The sequence below is a fragment of the Caretta caretta genome, chromosome 10, assembly GCF_965140235.1.
Source record: "Caretta caretta isolate rCarCar2 chromosome 10, rCarCar1.hap1, whole genome shotgun sequence".
In the NCBI taxonomy this organism is placed as follows: domain Eukaryota; kingdom Metazoa; phylum Chordata; order Testudines; family Cheloniidae; genus Caretta; species Caretta caretta.
In genome coordinates, this window is record NC_134215.1 from 62,315,521 (window position 1) to 62,329,220 (window position 13,700).

The 13,700-nt window shown below is 41.0% G+C and overlaps 1 protein-coding gene across 4 annotated transcripts in view; it reads left to right on the top strand.

The window, feature by feature from the left end:
• The window catches only part of MYO5A (myosin VA), a 213,993-nt gene that overhangs the window by 138,848 nt on the left and 61,445 nt on the right, over nt 1-13,700 (top strand). For all 4 annotated transcript variants that reach the window (XM_075133075.1, XM_048866652.2, XM_075133076.1 and 1 more), the window contains exons 10-14: nt 1,432-1,697; nt 2,605-2,686; nt 8,884-9,024; nt 9,875-10,000; nt 12,685-12,768. In XM_075133075.1, coding sequence (XP_074989176.1) covers nt 1,432-1,697; nt 2,605-2,686; nt 8,884-9,024; nt 9,875-10,000; nt 12,685-12,768 — 699 coding nt within the window. The remainder of the gene's footprint in view (nt 1-1,431; nt 1,698-2,604; nt 2,687-8,883; nt 9,025-9,874; nt 10,001-12,684; nt 12,769-13,700) is intronic.

A 13,700-nucleotide genomic window follows, 5' to 3' on the forward strand; every position in this document is an offset into this window, starting at 1 on the left:
TTAAGAACTGTAGTTACTCTGATTACGCCTCCTTTCAGTCTTGACATGTTTTAAGTCGCCGATTTCAGGAAGATGTGCCAGTTGGAAGCAAGTGCAGTTGCAGTTTTGGATGTAGATGAATTAAGGACGTAATTAGTCTGGGTGTAGCTTGTAAACAAGGATCTTCCCGTTGTTATAGCTTGGTTATTCTGTTATTATTTTGTCGTCTTGTTGTTCCAATAAATTTAGAGTCATTATCGGCAAACTGAAAGACATCCTTAGTTAACTGGAATTTGATGCTGTAAAAGTGTAGTGTGCCACAAACACTTCAAAAAGAAGGAAGGGGCAGGGGCTGAAGGTCGGAAAGTAAAACTGAGAGATCATATACGGTATTGGCCTTAAGTGACCAGTTGTCTGTAGGAGAAGAAATCCCTTTGGTCCTGTTTCTTGTCAGCTGACTATTGAGCTACACTGGTGTGATCAGTGAACCTGAAAGTGGTGAGGCTAGGGAAATTTTTTATTAATGGGAAAGATCTGTACTATTATTTGATATATAAGGTGATGGTTTACTTGGTAATGATTAGGTGTGGGGTTCCCAAGCCCATGAGCAGCACTTGACTGAGTTACTGCAGTATAGAAGTATGGGTGATCAATTCAGTGTTTTATTCTTATGGCAGAAAATCTGACTATCTCAGGTATACAATTCAATGTGAGAGTTAAATGACATCTTTTAACATGCTTGACTGTTTTATATTTCTCCCCAGAATTCAGTGGGGAAAAACCTTTTTTGATGTTTATATCTGAGACCAGGTTTCTAAAGCCCTTCCTTTTTTGCCTCCGCTAATACTTGACTTTTGACTTTGATAGAATTTCATTGATCTCTCACTAGCACGGTTATATATGAGTGTATGAGAATGTTGCCCAGATTACCGCTCCTATATTTTATACTTCTTCCTCCTAAACACACCCACCCCTCCTCTTTTTTATTTCATCCAGTTTATGCAATTGAAGCATGCCCTCTCAGGTACTATATACAAATACTGTCAAATAGGGGTAAATACATATGCGCTGTATAGATTCTCAGGTTTCTATGTCAAATCAGAGTTTATGATTGTTTTAGCTCAGTAGATAATGACTCCAAAAATTAGTCACCACGTGAAAACTTTTGTAGCTCATTTCTTGTTCAGGTTGTGAATACTCTGCATGGGGATCAACCCACAAACATGCACTTAGAGGAAATTATGTTGCTATTTCCGTGATTACGCTAATTTACTAAAGTATCTGAGTGCGAGACACAAGTCAGTAAATAGATACAGAGAAAGGAAGAGGCGTGAAAACATAATTGTTGCAGCTGAATTTTAGATTACTTCATAACAGAAAAATCCACTGACATTAAATGTGCGATATTGGTAATATTGTTTTAAAGATCTAAGGAGATTATTTTTATTTTAGCCCAAACATGAACCCCTGACCATCTTCTGTGACCTCATGGGTGTGGAGTACCAAGAGATGTCCCACTGGCTTTGCCATCGGAAGCTTGCTACTGCCTCTGAGACCTACATCAAACCAATTTCCAAACTGCAGGCCATCAATGCCAGGGATGCTCTTGCCAAACATATCTACGCTAAACTCTTTAACTGGATTGTTGATCATGTGAACAAAGCTCTGCATTCTACTGTAAAGCAGCATTCTTTCATTGGCGTATTGGACATTTACGGGTGAGTCTTCTGTGCATAAGTATCGTACGCTAGAGGGTAGCCTATGAGCTGATGTCAATTTCTTTAGCACATGTATTGGTTCGTGGTGAAAACCATGAAAAAAAAATGGTGACTAGTTACTCTGATTAAAAAGGTAGTAGTGAGTTATTAGGTGGTGGTTTTGACACACCACCTAGGACCTGTGTCCTGGCTTTCAGATTAGGCATTCATAGTTGAATCTTGGACTTTAGCAAGTTTGCCATTGGTAGCTCATTGACATATCACAATGGGGAAAAATTACAATATATAGATATGCTTGTGCTTAGACTTTCATATTGATCCAAATATTAGTTGAGTCCAAATATTTGGGTTAAAGTTTGTTTTTAAAACCAACAGTATGTAGAATATGCCATATTCCATTCTGCTTCATATATCTTCCACTTTTCTGCTGATGGTTTAATAAATGGCATCTGGTTCTTCCCCTTTGCATGCATCTGAGTTTGCACTGTTGCTCATCTCCTTTCTGGGCTCTCTTTTAGTCTTTTTTTTTTCTTGTTTTTTTGCAGCAGCTGCTGTAGCACTTTTCCCTCTGTTCTGGAGAGTTGAATGTACATTCTCTTCCGAGGCTGCTCTGTAGGTTGGGCACTACGGAAGCAAGGATGGTTAACATGCTCCCCAGGAACCATGAGCATCACCACATTGACACTCCTTTAGCAAGGAGAAAGTGTCTCAGAATTGCTCCTGGCACTGGGGTGTCATTGCCCCATCTGTCCTGTGACTTTGTTGTGTCATGTTTATACTCAGTATAACCTACTGAATGCCACTGATTGTTCTTTGTAAATATGATTAGAGAGATGATTTAAAATTACAGAATCATTTATTACATCTTTACATTGTGGTAGTAACTTTGAATGTCTTGGTTTTGCAGGTTTGAGACATTTGAGATAAACAGCTTTGAACAGTTTTGTATAAACTATGCCAATGAAAAACTGCAGCAACAGTTCAATATGGTAAGTAGGAAATTATTGGCACCTCTTCCCTCCACTTCCCTTCTCCAAAATGTGTTCTACTAATTAGATCCTCAGTGTCTGAGATGAATTCCTTCAAAATAACAACCAGCTGTCTTAGATGTGGGGCTTAGAGTGGAATGGGAGGAGAATCAAGAGCAGTGGTTCCCAACCTTTTCTCTGCCATGGCACACCTTGATATCTTTAATTATTTTGAGGCCCACCAACATATTGTCTCCAAATGAACTCGCCCTCTTATTGCCTCGGTTTAGGCTGTTTACAACCCTTTATTATTCACCATCTGTATAATGCAGTTTGTGATGTTAGAGTCTAACATCATTAACTGTATTGTACAGACTGTGACAAGTATTTTCAGTTGACTCGCATATTTTACACGAACAAGGCCCCAGTTCTGCTCCATCGCCACCCAGACCCTACCAGTTCTGCCTCCCCGGCTCCCCAGCCCCAAGCTCACACCAATTCTGCCTCACCAGTTCTGCGCCCTCCCAGCTCCTCCATCCCACCAGTTCAGTATCCCCAGCTTCCCCACCTCACACCCAGCTCCCACCCTCTCCCAGTTCAATCCCCCTGCCTCACTTCTGCTTCTCCTGGGGTTCATCCCTCTCCCAATCCTGGGGGGCTGCAGTGGGGTTCCCAGTCATGTTCCAGGCTGGAGGGGGAAGCTCCAGGGCTCTTCCTCCCCACCCCAGCTGGCAGATGCAGGGGAGGGAGGGACATAGGAGCCAACGTATTGCTCACTGGAAGGGAGGGGAAGAAGAGGGAGATTGAGCTCTGATTGGTTGCTCTGCCCCTGGAGGAGGTGGGGTAATGAGACAGCCAATCAGAAGGTGGCTTCCTCCTTCTTTTCCCCCTCCCCCACTCTGCAGAATTCAGATTTGCTATCTTAATCTCGCCTTGGGGAATGGAATGTGATGCATGCATAATATTTGAAAGGGGCCTCATCCCAGAGAGCAAAAGTACAGAAATGGGATCCAGCTCCAACACTAATTAAAATACAAGGGAAGGGTTTTTTTTGTTCTCACATGTAGTTTTTCAAAAAATTCCGCAGCACACCTGTTCAGGCCTGATGGCACACCGGTTGGGAAACACTGACTAAATAGCAGCTACTCTGGGCGTATTTTAAATTCTTATCATAGTAATAGATTTAAGACAACATAAGCTTTGCTCTGCAATTAAGTTGCTGAGACTGCTTGTTAATAAGAATACTATGCAGATGAGTTTGGAGCCAGTCATATCTGTATATCTTCCAATGCAAACCTCTTCAGTGGTTGCACCGGGCAGGCATTCACTTCTGGAACTCTGCCACTTTAATTTTCTTGGTTTATGGTGTACGTTGGCATGATTTTTAAGAGTCCTGCCACTTCTGAACATTGATTAGAGTCAGCAGGGTGAGAGGAGCCTCTTTATTCTTCCTTCTTCAGAGAGCACTCCATTTTAACAGATAACAACCCTGTATCCTTAGCCAGAGTTATAGTTTGTAATTATGTATTTTATCTGTATAAAGATGAACAGAGTGATTTATGCCAGGTCCTAAATGTCAGCAGCATTGCTAGATTCCATTAGAGTCAAAATGCAAATGTACCTCAACAGTGCTTGTGTTCTGGGAAGCTGGATCCTAAGCCATGAGTACATGTCCCAGCCACACAAATTACTGAGCACTCGCAAGTGAACTATCTATCAGAAATGAAGTTGAATATTCCCACTTCAAAGTGTCCACAATATTATCATAGTGTTGCTGATGCTGTTGCTACAGAGGGTCACAGCTTCCCAAGGTTTTCCTCTATGCCCTGCTTTTAAGATATTTCAAAGGTTTCTCATCCTTATAGCAAAGATTCTGTCACTGAGGGGGATCCCAAGGAGTCATTCTTGTGACACAGACTACTTTCACCCTTATTCTATTTCCTTCCTTACATGGCAGCAGCAAACCCTGCACTCACATTATGGCTGAGAGGATGGATGGTCTTTTCTGTGGCTGCTGCTGTGCCCCATAATGAGCTCCAAGAGGTTACCAAACCAGTGTTTGTTCCCTGCACCCAGAGGGCCAGAGTTTCTCCTGCATCCAGTTTAGATTGGATGCAGCACAAATTGGGGACCATCACAAACTGGGGGTTGTTCAGAACTGGCTGGGTGATTATGGTCCTCATAGTCAGCTGGGGATACTACAGTACATCACAGTTTGGCTACTCACTCCCTTTCCTAGTATGTCCTCTGCCCTGGGGGCTGTAGGGAATCATAGAATATCAGGGTTGGAAGGGACCTCAGGAGGTCATCTAGTCCAACGCCCTGCTCAAAGCAGGACCAATCCCCAATTTTTGCCCCAGATCCCTAAACGGCCCCCTCAAGGATTGAACTCACAATCCTGGGTTTAGCAGGCCAATGCTCAAATCACTGAGCTATCCCTCGCCCCCTCCACCCCCCACCCCAAAGTTGTGGAAAGTGGAATCGGCAACTGCTGTGCAGTTGTGTAAGAAAACAGAACTTTATGGAATCAGGAAATCTCATGAAATTAAAAGAAAAGTTAAAATGTGGCACTACCAAAAGTTTACAAATAGGTTGCCTGGGTATATCAGTACCTTAGCAAATACAGAACTTAACTGTATATCTATAGGTGAGAACATGGCTCAAATTCACCCTGACTACTTCTTCAATAGAATAGGTTTTGCATTTAGCAATCGGCCACAATTTTGTGCTGTTGTGCACCTGCAGTTTGTCATCCTTTTATGGTACTGTGAATCAGGAAAGATCAACACTGAGCCATCAACAGAATCATATTCGCAAACTTGGCTAGTTCTACCATAACCATCTGCATACTTTGCCTTCTTACATTTTCAGATTTGAAAAATTCATTTATACATTCCTTGAAAGGATTCAGTTCTACCCTCAGGTACTCACATGCATCTCCCATTGGGTAAGTGGGAAATGCATTGGTGTATTTTGGGGCAAAATTGGGTCCAGAAAGGTGAGTAAAATTCAAGTTAAAAGGCATTGTAGAATCAGAAACAAGCCCCAATGTGACTGGAACTTGACACTCAGGTGGTAAATTGAGATGTTGTTTATAGAGAGATTTTTTCACCAGATGATTGCTAATTCTTTTGAAGTAAAATGATTGTTTTTACATATAGGGTTTGAATAACAAGTATGTGTTTCCTCAATAAAACTAGATCATTAGGGTGACCATATTTCCTTATGCTGAATATGGGACACCTGGTAAAATTACTTGTATTCAACTGCAGTCAATCAGAACTATGCAGTACAAACGTTCAGATTAACATTAAGTCGACTGAGCCCGTGTTAAAAAGAAATACTGTGTAGTTGGATTCTTTTATTTACCTTCTTATCTTTAAGGCTTTAGGACTCACATGGGGAGAGGTGACACACACACACACACTCCTGTACGCCTCTCTCTCACAGGGGTTGACCAACCGACCCAACCCTCACCCCCCTTGCTCGGTGCTTTCTGCTTTCTCTGCCTGGCTGGGCTCTGGGACAGACCAGTCTCTCCTGGTACCTGACGCCACATCTTCCAGAGGCAACACCTGGAGAGGGGGCATGCAGCATCACATGCCCCCTCTCCCCAGATTTCTGCTAGGGTTCACACCAGAACGTGGCCAGCAGCAGGCTTTTGGCACTATGCAGGAGGGAAAAGATGGTAGCTGCTTCCAGTGGCAAGGGGGGTGGGGTGGGGGGATGACCTGGCCCTTATCTTTGCAGAGCTCATCTCTTTTCCCACCCCCACCCCCTCACTCTCCTGTGGCTGGAAGCTTGCAGGGTCAGGGTGAGAACAGTCTGGAAATTGCTTCCCACCCCCGCCACTCCAGAGCTTAGCTGAGGGGGGCGGAAAGGCTTCTTCGTGCTAGCGCTGTGCGGGGCTTCGTCACACGCAGAGCTTGGCTCCTCCTGGCCAACGCCCTGGGCCACAGGGTCTTGGGCTTTCCTGGGCGCCAGAGGCAGTAGGGGAAGAAAAGAGCCTGTTGGTGAGCTGAGCGCTCCATCCAGGGGCTGGTTCTCCGCACAGCGTTGGGAGCGGGACGTGCTCAGGGGAGGAGGGCAAAAGGGCAAAGCAGGGAGAGCACAGTGTGAAGGGGAGCACATAAAGGGCTGATAAGTGGGCAGCAGAGGCAACATGTAACCAGCTGGCGCCTGTCCACACACACCAGCCACCGCAGCAAGCAGCCAGTGCCAGCTGGAAACGGGATGGGGGGGGGTGGGCCCTGCTGTCCGAAAGCTGGCGCACAGCAAGGGGCTGCGCTGACGGACCAGCATGGAGAGCGGCCAGCCCCATGTACTGCATCTTCCCCACCACCAGCCTTGCACACCCAACCCAATTATTGGCCAGTGAACCCCTCCACTTACCACTGGTGGGCAAGTAGCTGGTGAGCAGGGATCTGGCCAGCAGCAGGGCCTGCCCGTACTGAGGTGGGGGAAACAGAAAACGTGGGACAATTTGCCCATTTTTAAGAAAAAGTTGAGACACTTGCAGGAGGACTTAAATACGGGACTGTCCCTTTAAAAATGGGACATCTGGTTACTCTATATAGATCATTCAGTTTCCAGTGAGGAATTATCTTACCATGTAATGTCAGGGTTAAGTGCCTAAAATGTAGCGTAGCTCCCATGATCTGCTTCTAAGGAGTGTCTATATTTAAGGGCATTGTGTAAGGCTTAAGCTAATGAAATAAAAAGGATGAACTACTTTGTCAGGATAGTTTTCTGCTTTCTTACTGGTGTGTGCTGGAGATCTAGAATGCACTGATAGACTTCTACATTGAATTAAGAGGGCAGTCAAAGATAACCTTGAGGGTGTTGTGTGTCTTTATCTAGACTAAAATTACATGTCTCTTAAATAGTGTCACAAATGATTATATTTATTAGAATATATTCAGAATTTGTCTTTTTCTGAGTTGGAGCAATTATATAGAGAGCTGAGCAAATAATGAATTTTTCCATTTGGGAGCCAAACCAAAAACATCCAGGGTCGGGGATGTTTGATTTAAGCCCAAACACATTTTTTGTTAAATCAACAAACTAAAAAAATTTGTTTATAATCAACTGAAACATTTTTGGGCAATTTCAAAACAAAAAAAATCAGTTTTTTGTTTTGATTTGTCATTTTTGGTGTTTTTTTCTTTTGGCTAAATGTGAAAATGTAATGTGGTTTGTTATGAAAAGTTGAAACAAAACTTTTCAAAATGGAGTGTTCAAATTTTTCATTTTTTCCCCAAATGAAAGTATTTGTCAAATTCGACTTGAATTTGCAAATAGTTTTGGAGCCCCCAAAATGCATTTTTTGGCAAAATTTCTATTCACCAAAAAAAAAATTTCACCCAGCTCTAATTATATGTATTACAATTTAGTTGAGATAAAAATATAGTTTAAACTGAGTAAAACAAACAAAAAATTTCCATAGGATTTGTTTATTTTAAAAAGAATGACTCTAGATTGACCAAAGTTTGCATGTGTAATATTTACTATTGGGATTTTTGTTCTAAAACTTTCACTTTGCTTTCTGTGAACATTCTGTTAGGGCTGTGTAATTTTTTTATTATATCTTCTATGAAATAATCACTAAAATAAAACTGTTACATTTTTTAAGTTTGAACATAACACCATTTGAGAACAAATGAATCTCAAAATAGTCTCTCAGTAGAAAACATGCAAAAAATTATTCGGGTTTTTTTGTGCAAAATAGGGCAATTTTAATAAAACCGTGAGAATTTGAAAATCTCAAATTTCAAGAATTTCAGCTTTCTTTATGAATATTTTGTGGGACATTAATTTACCTATCAGAACTGCTGTCCCTGTACTTGAGTATCTTATTTGTTTTCAAAGACATCTGGCACAGTGTGGAAGAAGCAAATATATGTGTTTGTATCTCTCTCTCTCACACACACACACACGCTCGCACGTTCACAGATAGCACTATAATAGATTCTTTTTAGGAGTGAGTAAGGAAAAAGCCAGGCTTTTCTCTTAAATAATGTTTTAATTTAGTCTGCATAGGCCAGGAGAAAGGGGTTAATTTGCCTTTCTTCCACTTGTTTATTAAATGGTTTGGCTCAGCTTTAACTTTTATGTCATTGAATGGCTAGGTTTAATGTACCATGAAGAAAACAAGTTAACAGAAGGCAGTGTATTTGGCCTGAATTTTCATTCACAGATTTTTTTTTTTTTCTGCATAGCATGTCTTTAAGCTGGAACAAGAGGAATATATGAAGGAACAAATTCCATGGACCTTGATCGATTTCTATGACAATCAGCCTTGCATTAATCTCATAGAGGCCAAATTGGGCATCTTGGATCTGCTAGATGAGGAATGTAAGGTACGTGTTCAAATGACTTGACTTCTATACTGAAAGATACACTGGTCTCCTGTTTCTGTTATCGTTTTGCAGTGCTTATGGGAATAAAGTCACCTACACTTAACGATTGTTTTGATGCTTTGATTTTAAAGTTATCTGGAGCAGTTAAGAAGAGATTTGGCAACTACTGGAGAACAAAAGACAAGCATAATCCGGCCTTTCCTCTAAATCCACATATATGTAGGTCCCGTCCAGGCTCTGATCATCTCATGTCTTGACTGTTGTGACTCCCCATCATTCTTTTTGTTCTCCACCTGTTGTCTTTTATCATATGCTAAGATTATGAACTGTTTGGAGCAGGGACTCTCTTTTTATTACATGTGTGTACAGTGACTTGGGGCTTCTCCTTGCTGAGTCATTACAAACAACTAATAATAATGGATATGCTCTGACCTGGTAAGCCTGTCTTTAATAAGCTGTCTTGTGTATAATACATGACTTTTTGCTTCCAGATATACTGCACTGAAACACTGTTGATAGAATGTATTTATCTCTACCTTCTCTTTTTTCCTTTCCCCCATTCTATTCAGAGTGTCTGTAACTTGGGTAGAGCCTGCTCCCAGAAACATTGCTGAGAGTCGTCCCAGTGGTGCTACCTGCAGTAATAAACAGCACGCTCTGTGATAACTGCTTGTAGCGTCAGACCCATAATTAGTTACTGGCTTTTCATCTTCAATTTAGCAGAGGGCTTAAGTTTGAAGTAGAATGCAAAGTGTTGTCCCCCATTATCACAGAACCATTTTTCTGGTATTATTCACTTCTAAAAGGTCCACAAGATGGTGCAAATGGTGTTTTATATTCTCTTATGTAGATGCCTAAAGGATCAGATGACTCTTGGGCCCAGAAATTGTATAATACACATTTGAATAAATGTGCACTCTTCGAAAAACCACGTATGTCAAACAAAGCTTTTATCATACAACACTTTGCTGACAAGGTAAGGATTTTTTTTCCTTTGCAATATTTGCACATAACTCTGTGTACAGATCTATATTACTTCTATGTCAAAGTGAGAATTATTTAGGGTGTTCAGTATAAGCCACAATTACCAGCAGTAACTTCTGGCTCTGAATGCAGCACGTCCCTGAAAACCACTTTGTACTTATATAGCCAAGGATGTCAGCATGCTTGAAGTCTCAGAACACCCCTCTGCGGTGTAGATATTATTATCCCCATCTTTCAGATGGGAAACTAAAGCAGAAAGGAGATGTGACTTGCACAGGATCACAGAGCAAGTGTATGGCAGAGGTGGGAAGATGAAAAAGCTCTCCCAATTCCTAGTTCCATGCTTTAACTGTAGACCATCCTTCCTCTAAAAGATTACACCTTAATTTGTTTATATACCACAATGTAATATTACAATGCCAGTTCTCCTATTGTGTATTTCTACTGCATGTTTATGTCAATATCTGCTCAGTTGAACAGTCACCATAACACAACCTCATTTTGCTGTCATTTCAATGTGCTGACAACAAAGAGAGTCAAACACACTCCTCCTCTTGTCACTGGAGCAACATGTGCTTTTTCTTTTTTTTCACCTGGTGAGTGAAAGCAGCTGTGTTTAATGACCTGGAAGACAAAGTAGGTCATTGGCATGAATGTTGCTAGTCTGGTTCTTACCAGATGCTTAAATTTACTGAGTAGCCTAGAAAATTAACTAAAAGAAAAATGTTTTTTTGAAAGAAAAATTGGAGTCTTCATGTGAAGGAGTTAAATTCTGAGTTAAAGTGACACTATATTGAGGAAGGCTGGATGAGGATTTTGCTCTCATACAACCCAAAAGAATTTTCATTTATAATATTTATAGGAGCTATGTGGCTATATTGGTAGTTCAACATGTGCTAAAGAATAACAGCATCATGTCAGAATCAGCAGGATTTGTGGTCTTTACTTGACCTTACTTTGTTTCCTCGCATGTACTTGAATTTATGCCTAGAAAAGGTGAGACTCTGCTTTGCCTCTGTTCTCCACCATGTCCTTGATAATAGCAAATAGTTAAGAGAATGCTTATGCTTGATGCATGAGCCATTTCTCTGCTGGAAATCATGAAAGAGCAAAAAGATAAAGCATTAAACTCTTTACATACTGTAAAATACATTGAGCCTGGCTGTTTAAAATATGCTTTGAACTCTGTACTGAATAGTATAGTTTGGGTTGGGGAAGTCCCAGGCTGTGGCAGTCATAAGCACATGTAAGACTGAGGAATTACCAATGTTAAGTCATTTAGTCTTTCATATATGTACAAGTTAACATATACAAACATTTTGGAACAGTGCGGTGGATGTGGGGGAGAACCATAATATGGGCCTTAGCTGGCAAGGTTTGTAAACTGGGTTGTTCTCTGGAGGAATTCATAGAGCTCTTTGCCTCCCTCTAGTGGTATTTTTTTCAGCTGGGAAGATTCATTTTAATATTACGAAGTTAAGGTGAAATTCAAAATAGGGCTTAAATGGTAGATGGGTTTTGTGTGGGCCCTGTCCACAGAGGTGAAGTTCACCTTAATAAATATTGTAGCGACTTGATCAGAGTTTGTTCCATAATGGCTAATGAGCATTGAGAGCATTGTTTTTGTGTAGAGGAATTTCGGGATTTATTTTTGCCACAGCTATGGGAATAGTTTCAATGCCAGTGTGTTACAAAATGGGTATGGCGAAGTTCTCAATGAAGAGAAGAGGACTGTGGGCAGATGCTCCATCCATAGACATGTAGCTTGGAGAGACAAAACCAGTGAAGTTCCTTTTTGAAAGAGGGCATTCATCTCCAACTCTTGATCCCAGTCCTATTAATAGCAAAGTTACTAAAGAGGTCATTCTTTTTCAGTGAACATTTAGACTGCTGCTGATGCAACTCCTGTTTTCCTGGGGTTAGTTTGAGAGAGGCACATAAATAAATATCTCTTACTATCTCTGTATTTTTAAAATACCTATTCTGTGGATTTGGGGCAATTGGTTTTCTTTTCCCCCATTCTTAAGTCAGGTAAGTCATCTCTGTTCAGTTTTAGTTTGAGGCCTGTGGCCTTTCTTTGAGTCCAAGAGAGTCAATCTTCCTGCGATAGAAGAATGAATTAAGAAGTGGGTATCATTATCATTTATAGAGTCTGTCATCTTTTGAATACATACCTTCAATTACTTTTGAAGACAGCTGCCTATTTGAATGCAGATGAAGATCTTTGTGCAGCTGACTGTAGCAGTGTGACCAGTTTTACCTATCTCATGAGATGGGTTATCTGTTTCTCAGCAAGGTCTGGCTTTTATCTAATTTTACAGCTATGTTAACTCAAGCACAAGGGGGTGAAGTGGCTCAGCCCAGATTCTGGCTCTTAGCCTGTATAACCGCTCAATCACACTGTCTCAGCAAAGGCATCTCTGTACATGTGCACTTTGTCTTGTTTAATACAAATACAGCAGTTATGCATATGTTATGGTTTAAAGTTCCATTTTTTATTAGAAAGTAACCTTTCTTACAAGCAGTGTTTGTCATGCAAGCATGTATTCAGTGACTGATATTTTAAACAACATTAATAGTAAACTTTTTAATTTCACAGGTTACAGCTGGTGAATCCTGCAAAAATGAACTCCTAATGAGTTTTTGTAGAAAAAAATCACATTTTTGTATTTTTAGGTGGAATATCAATGTGAAGGTTTTTTGGAAAAGAACAAAGACACAGTTTATGAAGAACAAATCAAGGTCCTAAAATCAAGTAAGGTTAGTGTTGAGGATTGATTTTTTTTTTCCCCCTGACATGGGATATCGAGTTAAGGGTCAGCTTTTTTTATATAAGCGTTAAAAATGAAAGTTGTTCTCCCCCCCACACCCCCGAGTCTAAATGGCCCTCTCCACTTGGGTATAGTTTCTATTTATTTAGTTGTTTGTACATATTTAGAAAGCTATGGGACATGATCTCACTCCCATTGAAGGCTGTCTGTATTTAGCCATAGATTTTAATGGAATCAGATTGGAAAATTTGTTTTGAAAACCACAAATTAGAAATTGGCTTGGTATGTTTGCTGCTTTGCTGCTTGGAATATTTTTTTACTTTTAGCCTTACATGAATTTTCAATAAATTTTCACTGTAAATTTGCTCGGGCTTTTTGGAAGATATCAAGGGATCCTGATGGATCAGAATAGGCTTGATTGTTCCCTTGTAAACTGCACACATTTGATTTTTAAATGTTTTGTGAAAACAGAATTTTCTTGTCTGTCCAGACCAATTAAACGTAAACAACTACACCTCTACCCCGATATAACGCGGTCCTCGGGAGCCAAAAAATCTTACCGCAATATAGGTAAAACCATGTTATATTGGGGTAGAGGGATTAGAGTGTACAAAGACATAATGTGTTTTGAAAATTTTACTAGGAAAGATATTTTTATTCCTTTAGGATAAAAATGTTTGTACACTTGCGAACTAAATCATTTTTGTTAGTAGGGGTAGAGGGTCTCAGGTGGGGGCGCAGGAGGGAGGTAGGAGCCGAGCGAAGTGGCGGTGGCAGCAAAACTGCCCAGCCCGGCGGAGTGCACAGCACCCCCTGGCTGGGGCGTGGGAGGGAGGCAGGAGCTGAGTGAAGCGGCGGTAGCGGCAAAAGTGCCCAGCTTGGCAGAGCGCGCAGCACCCCCTGGCCGGGGCACGAGAGGCG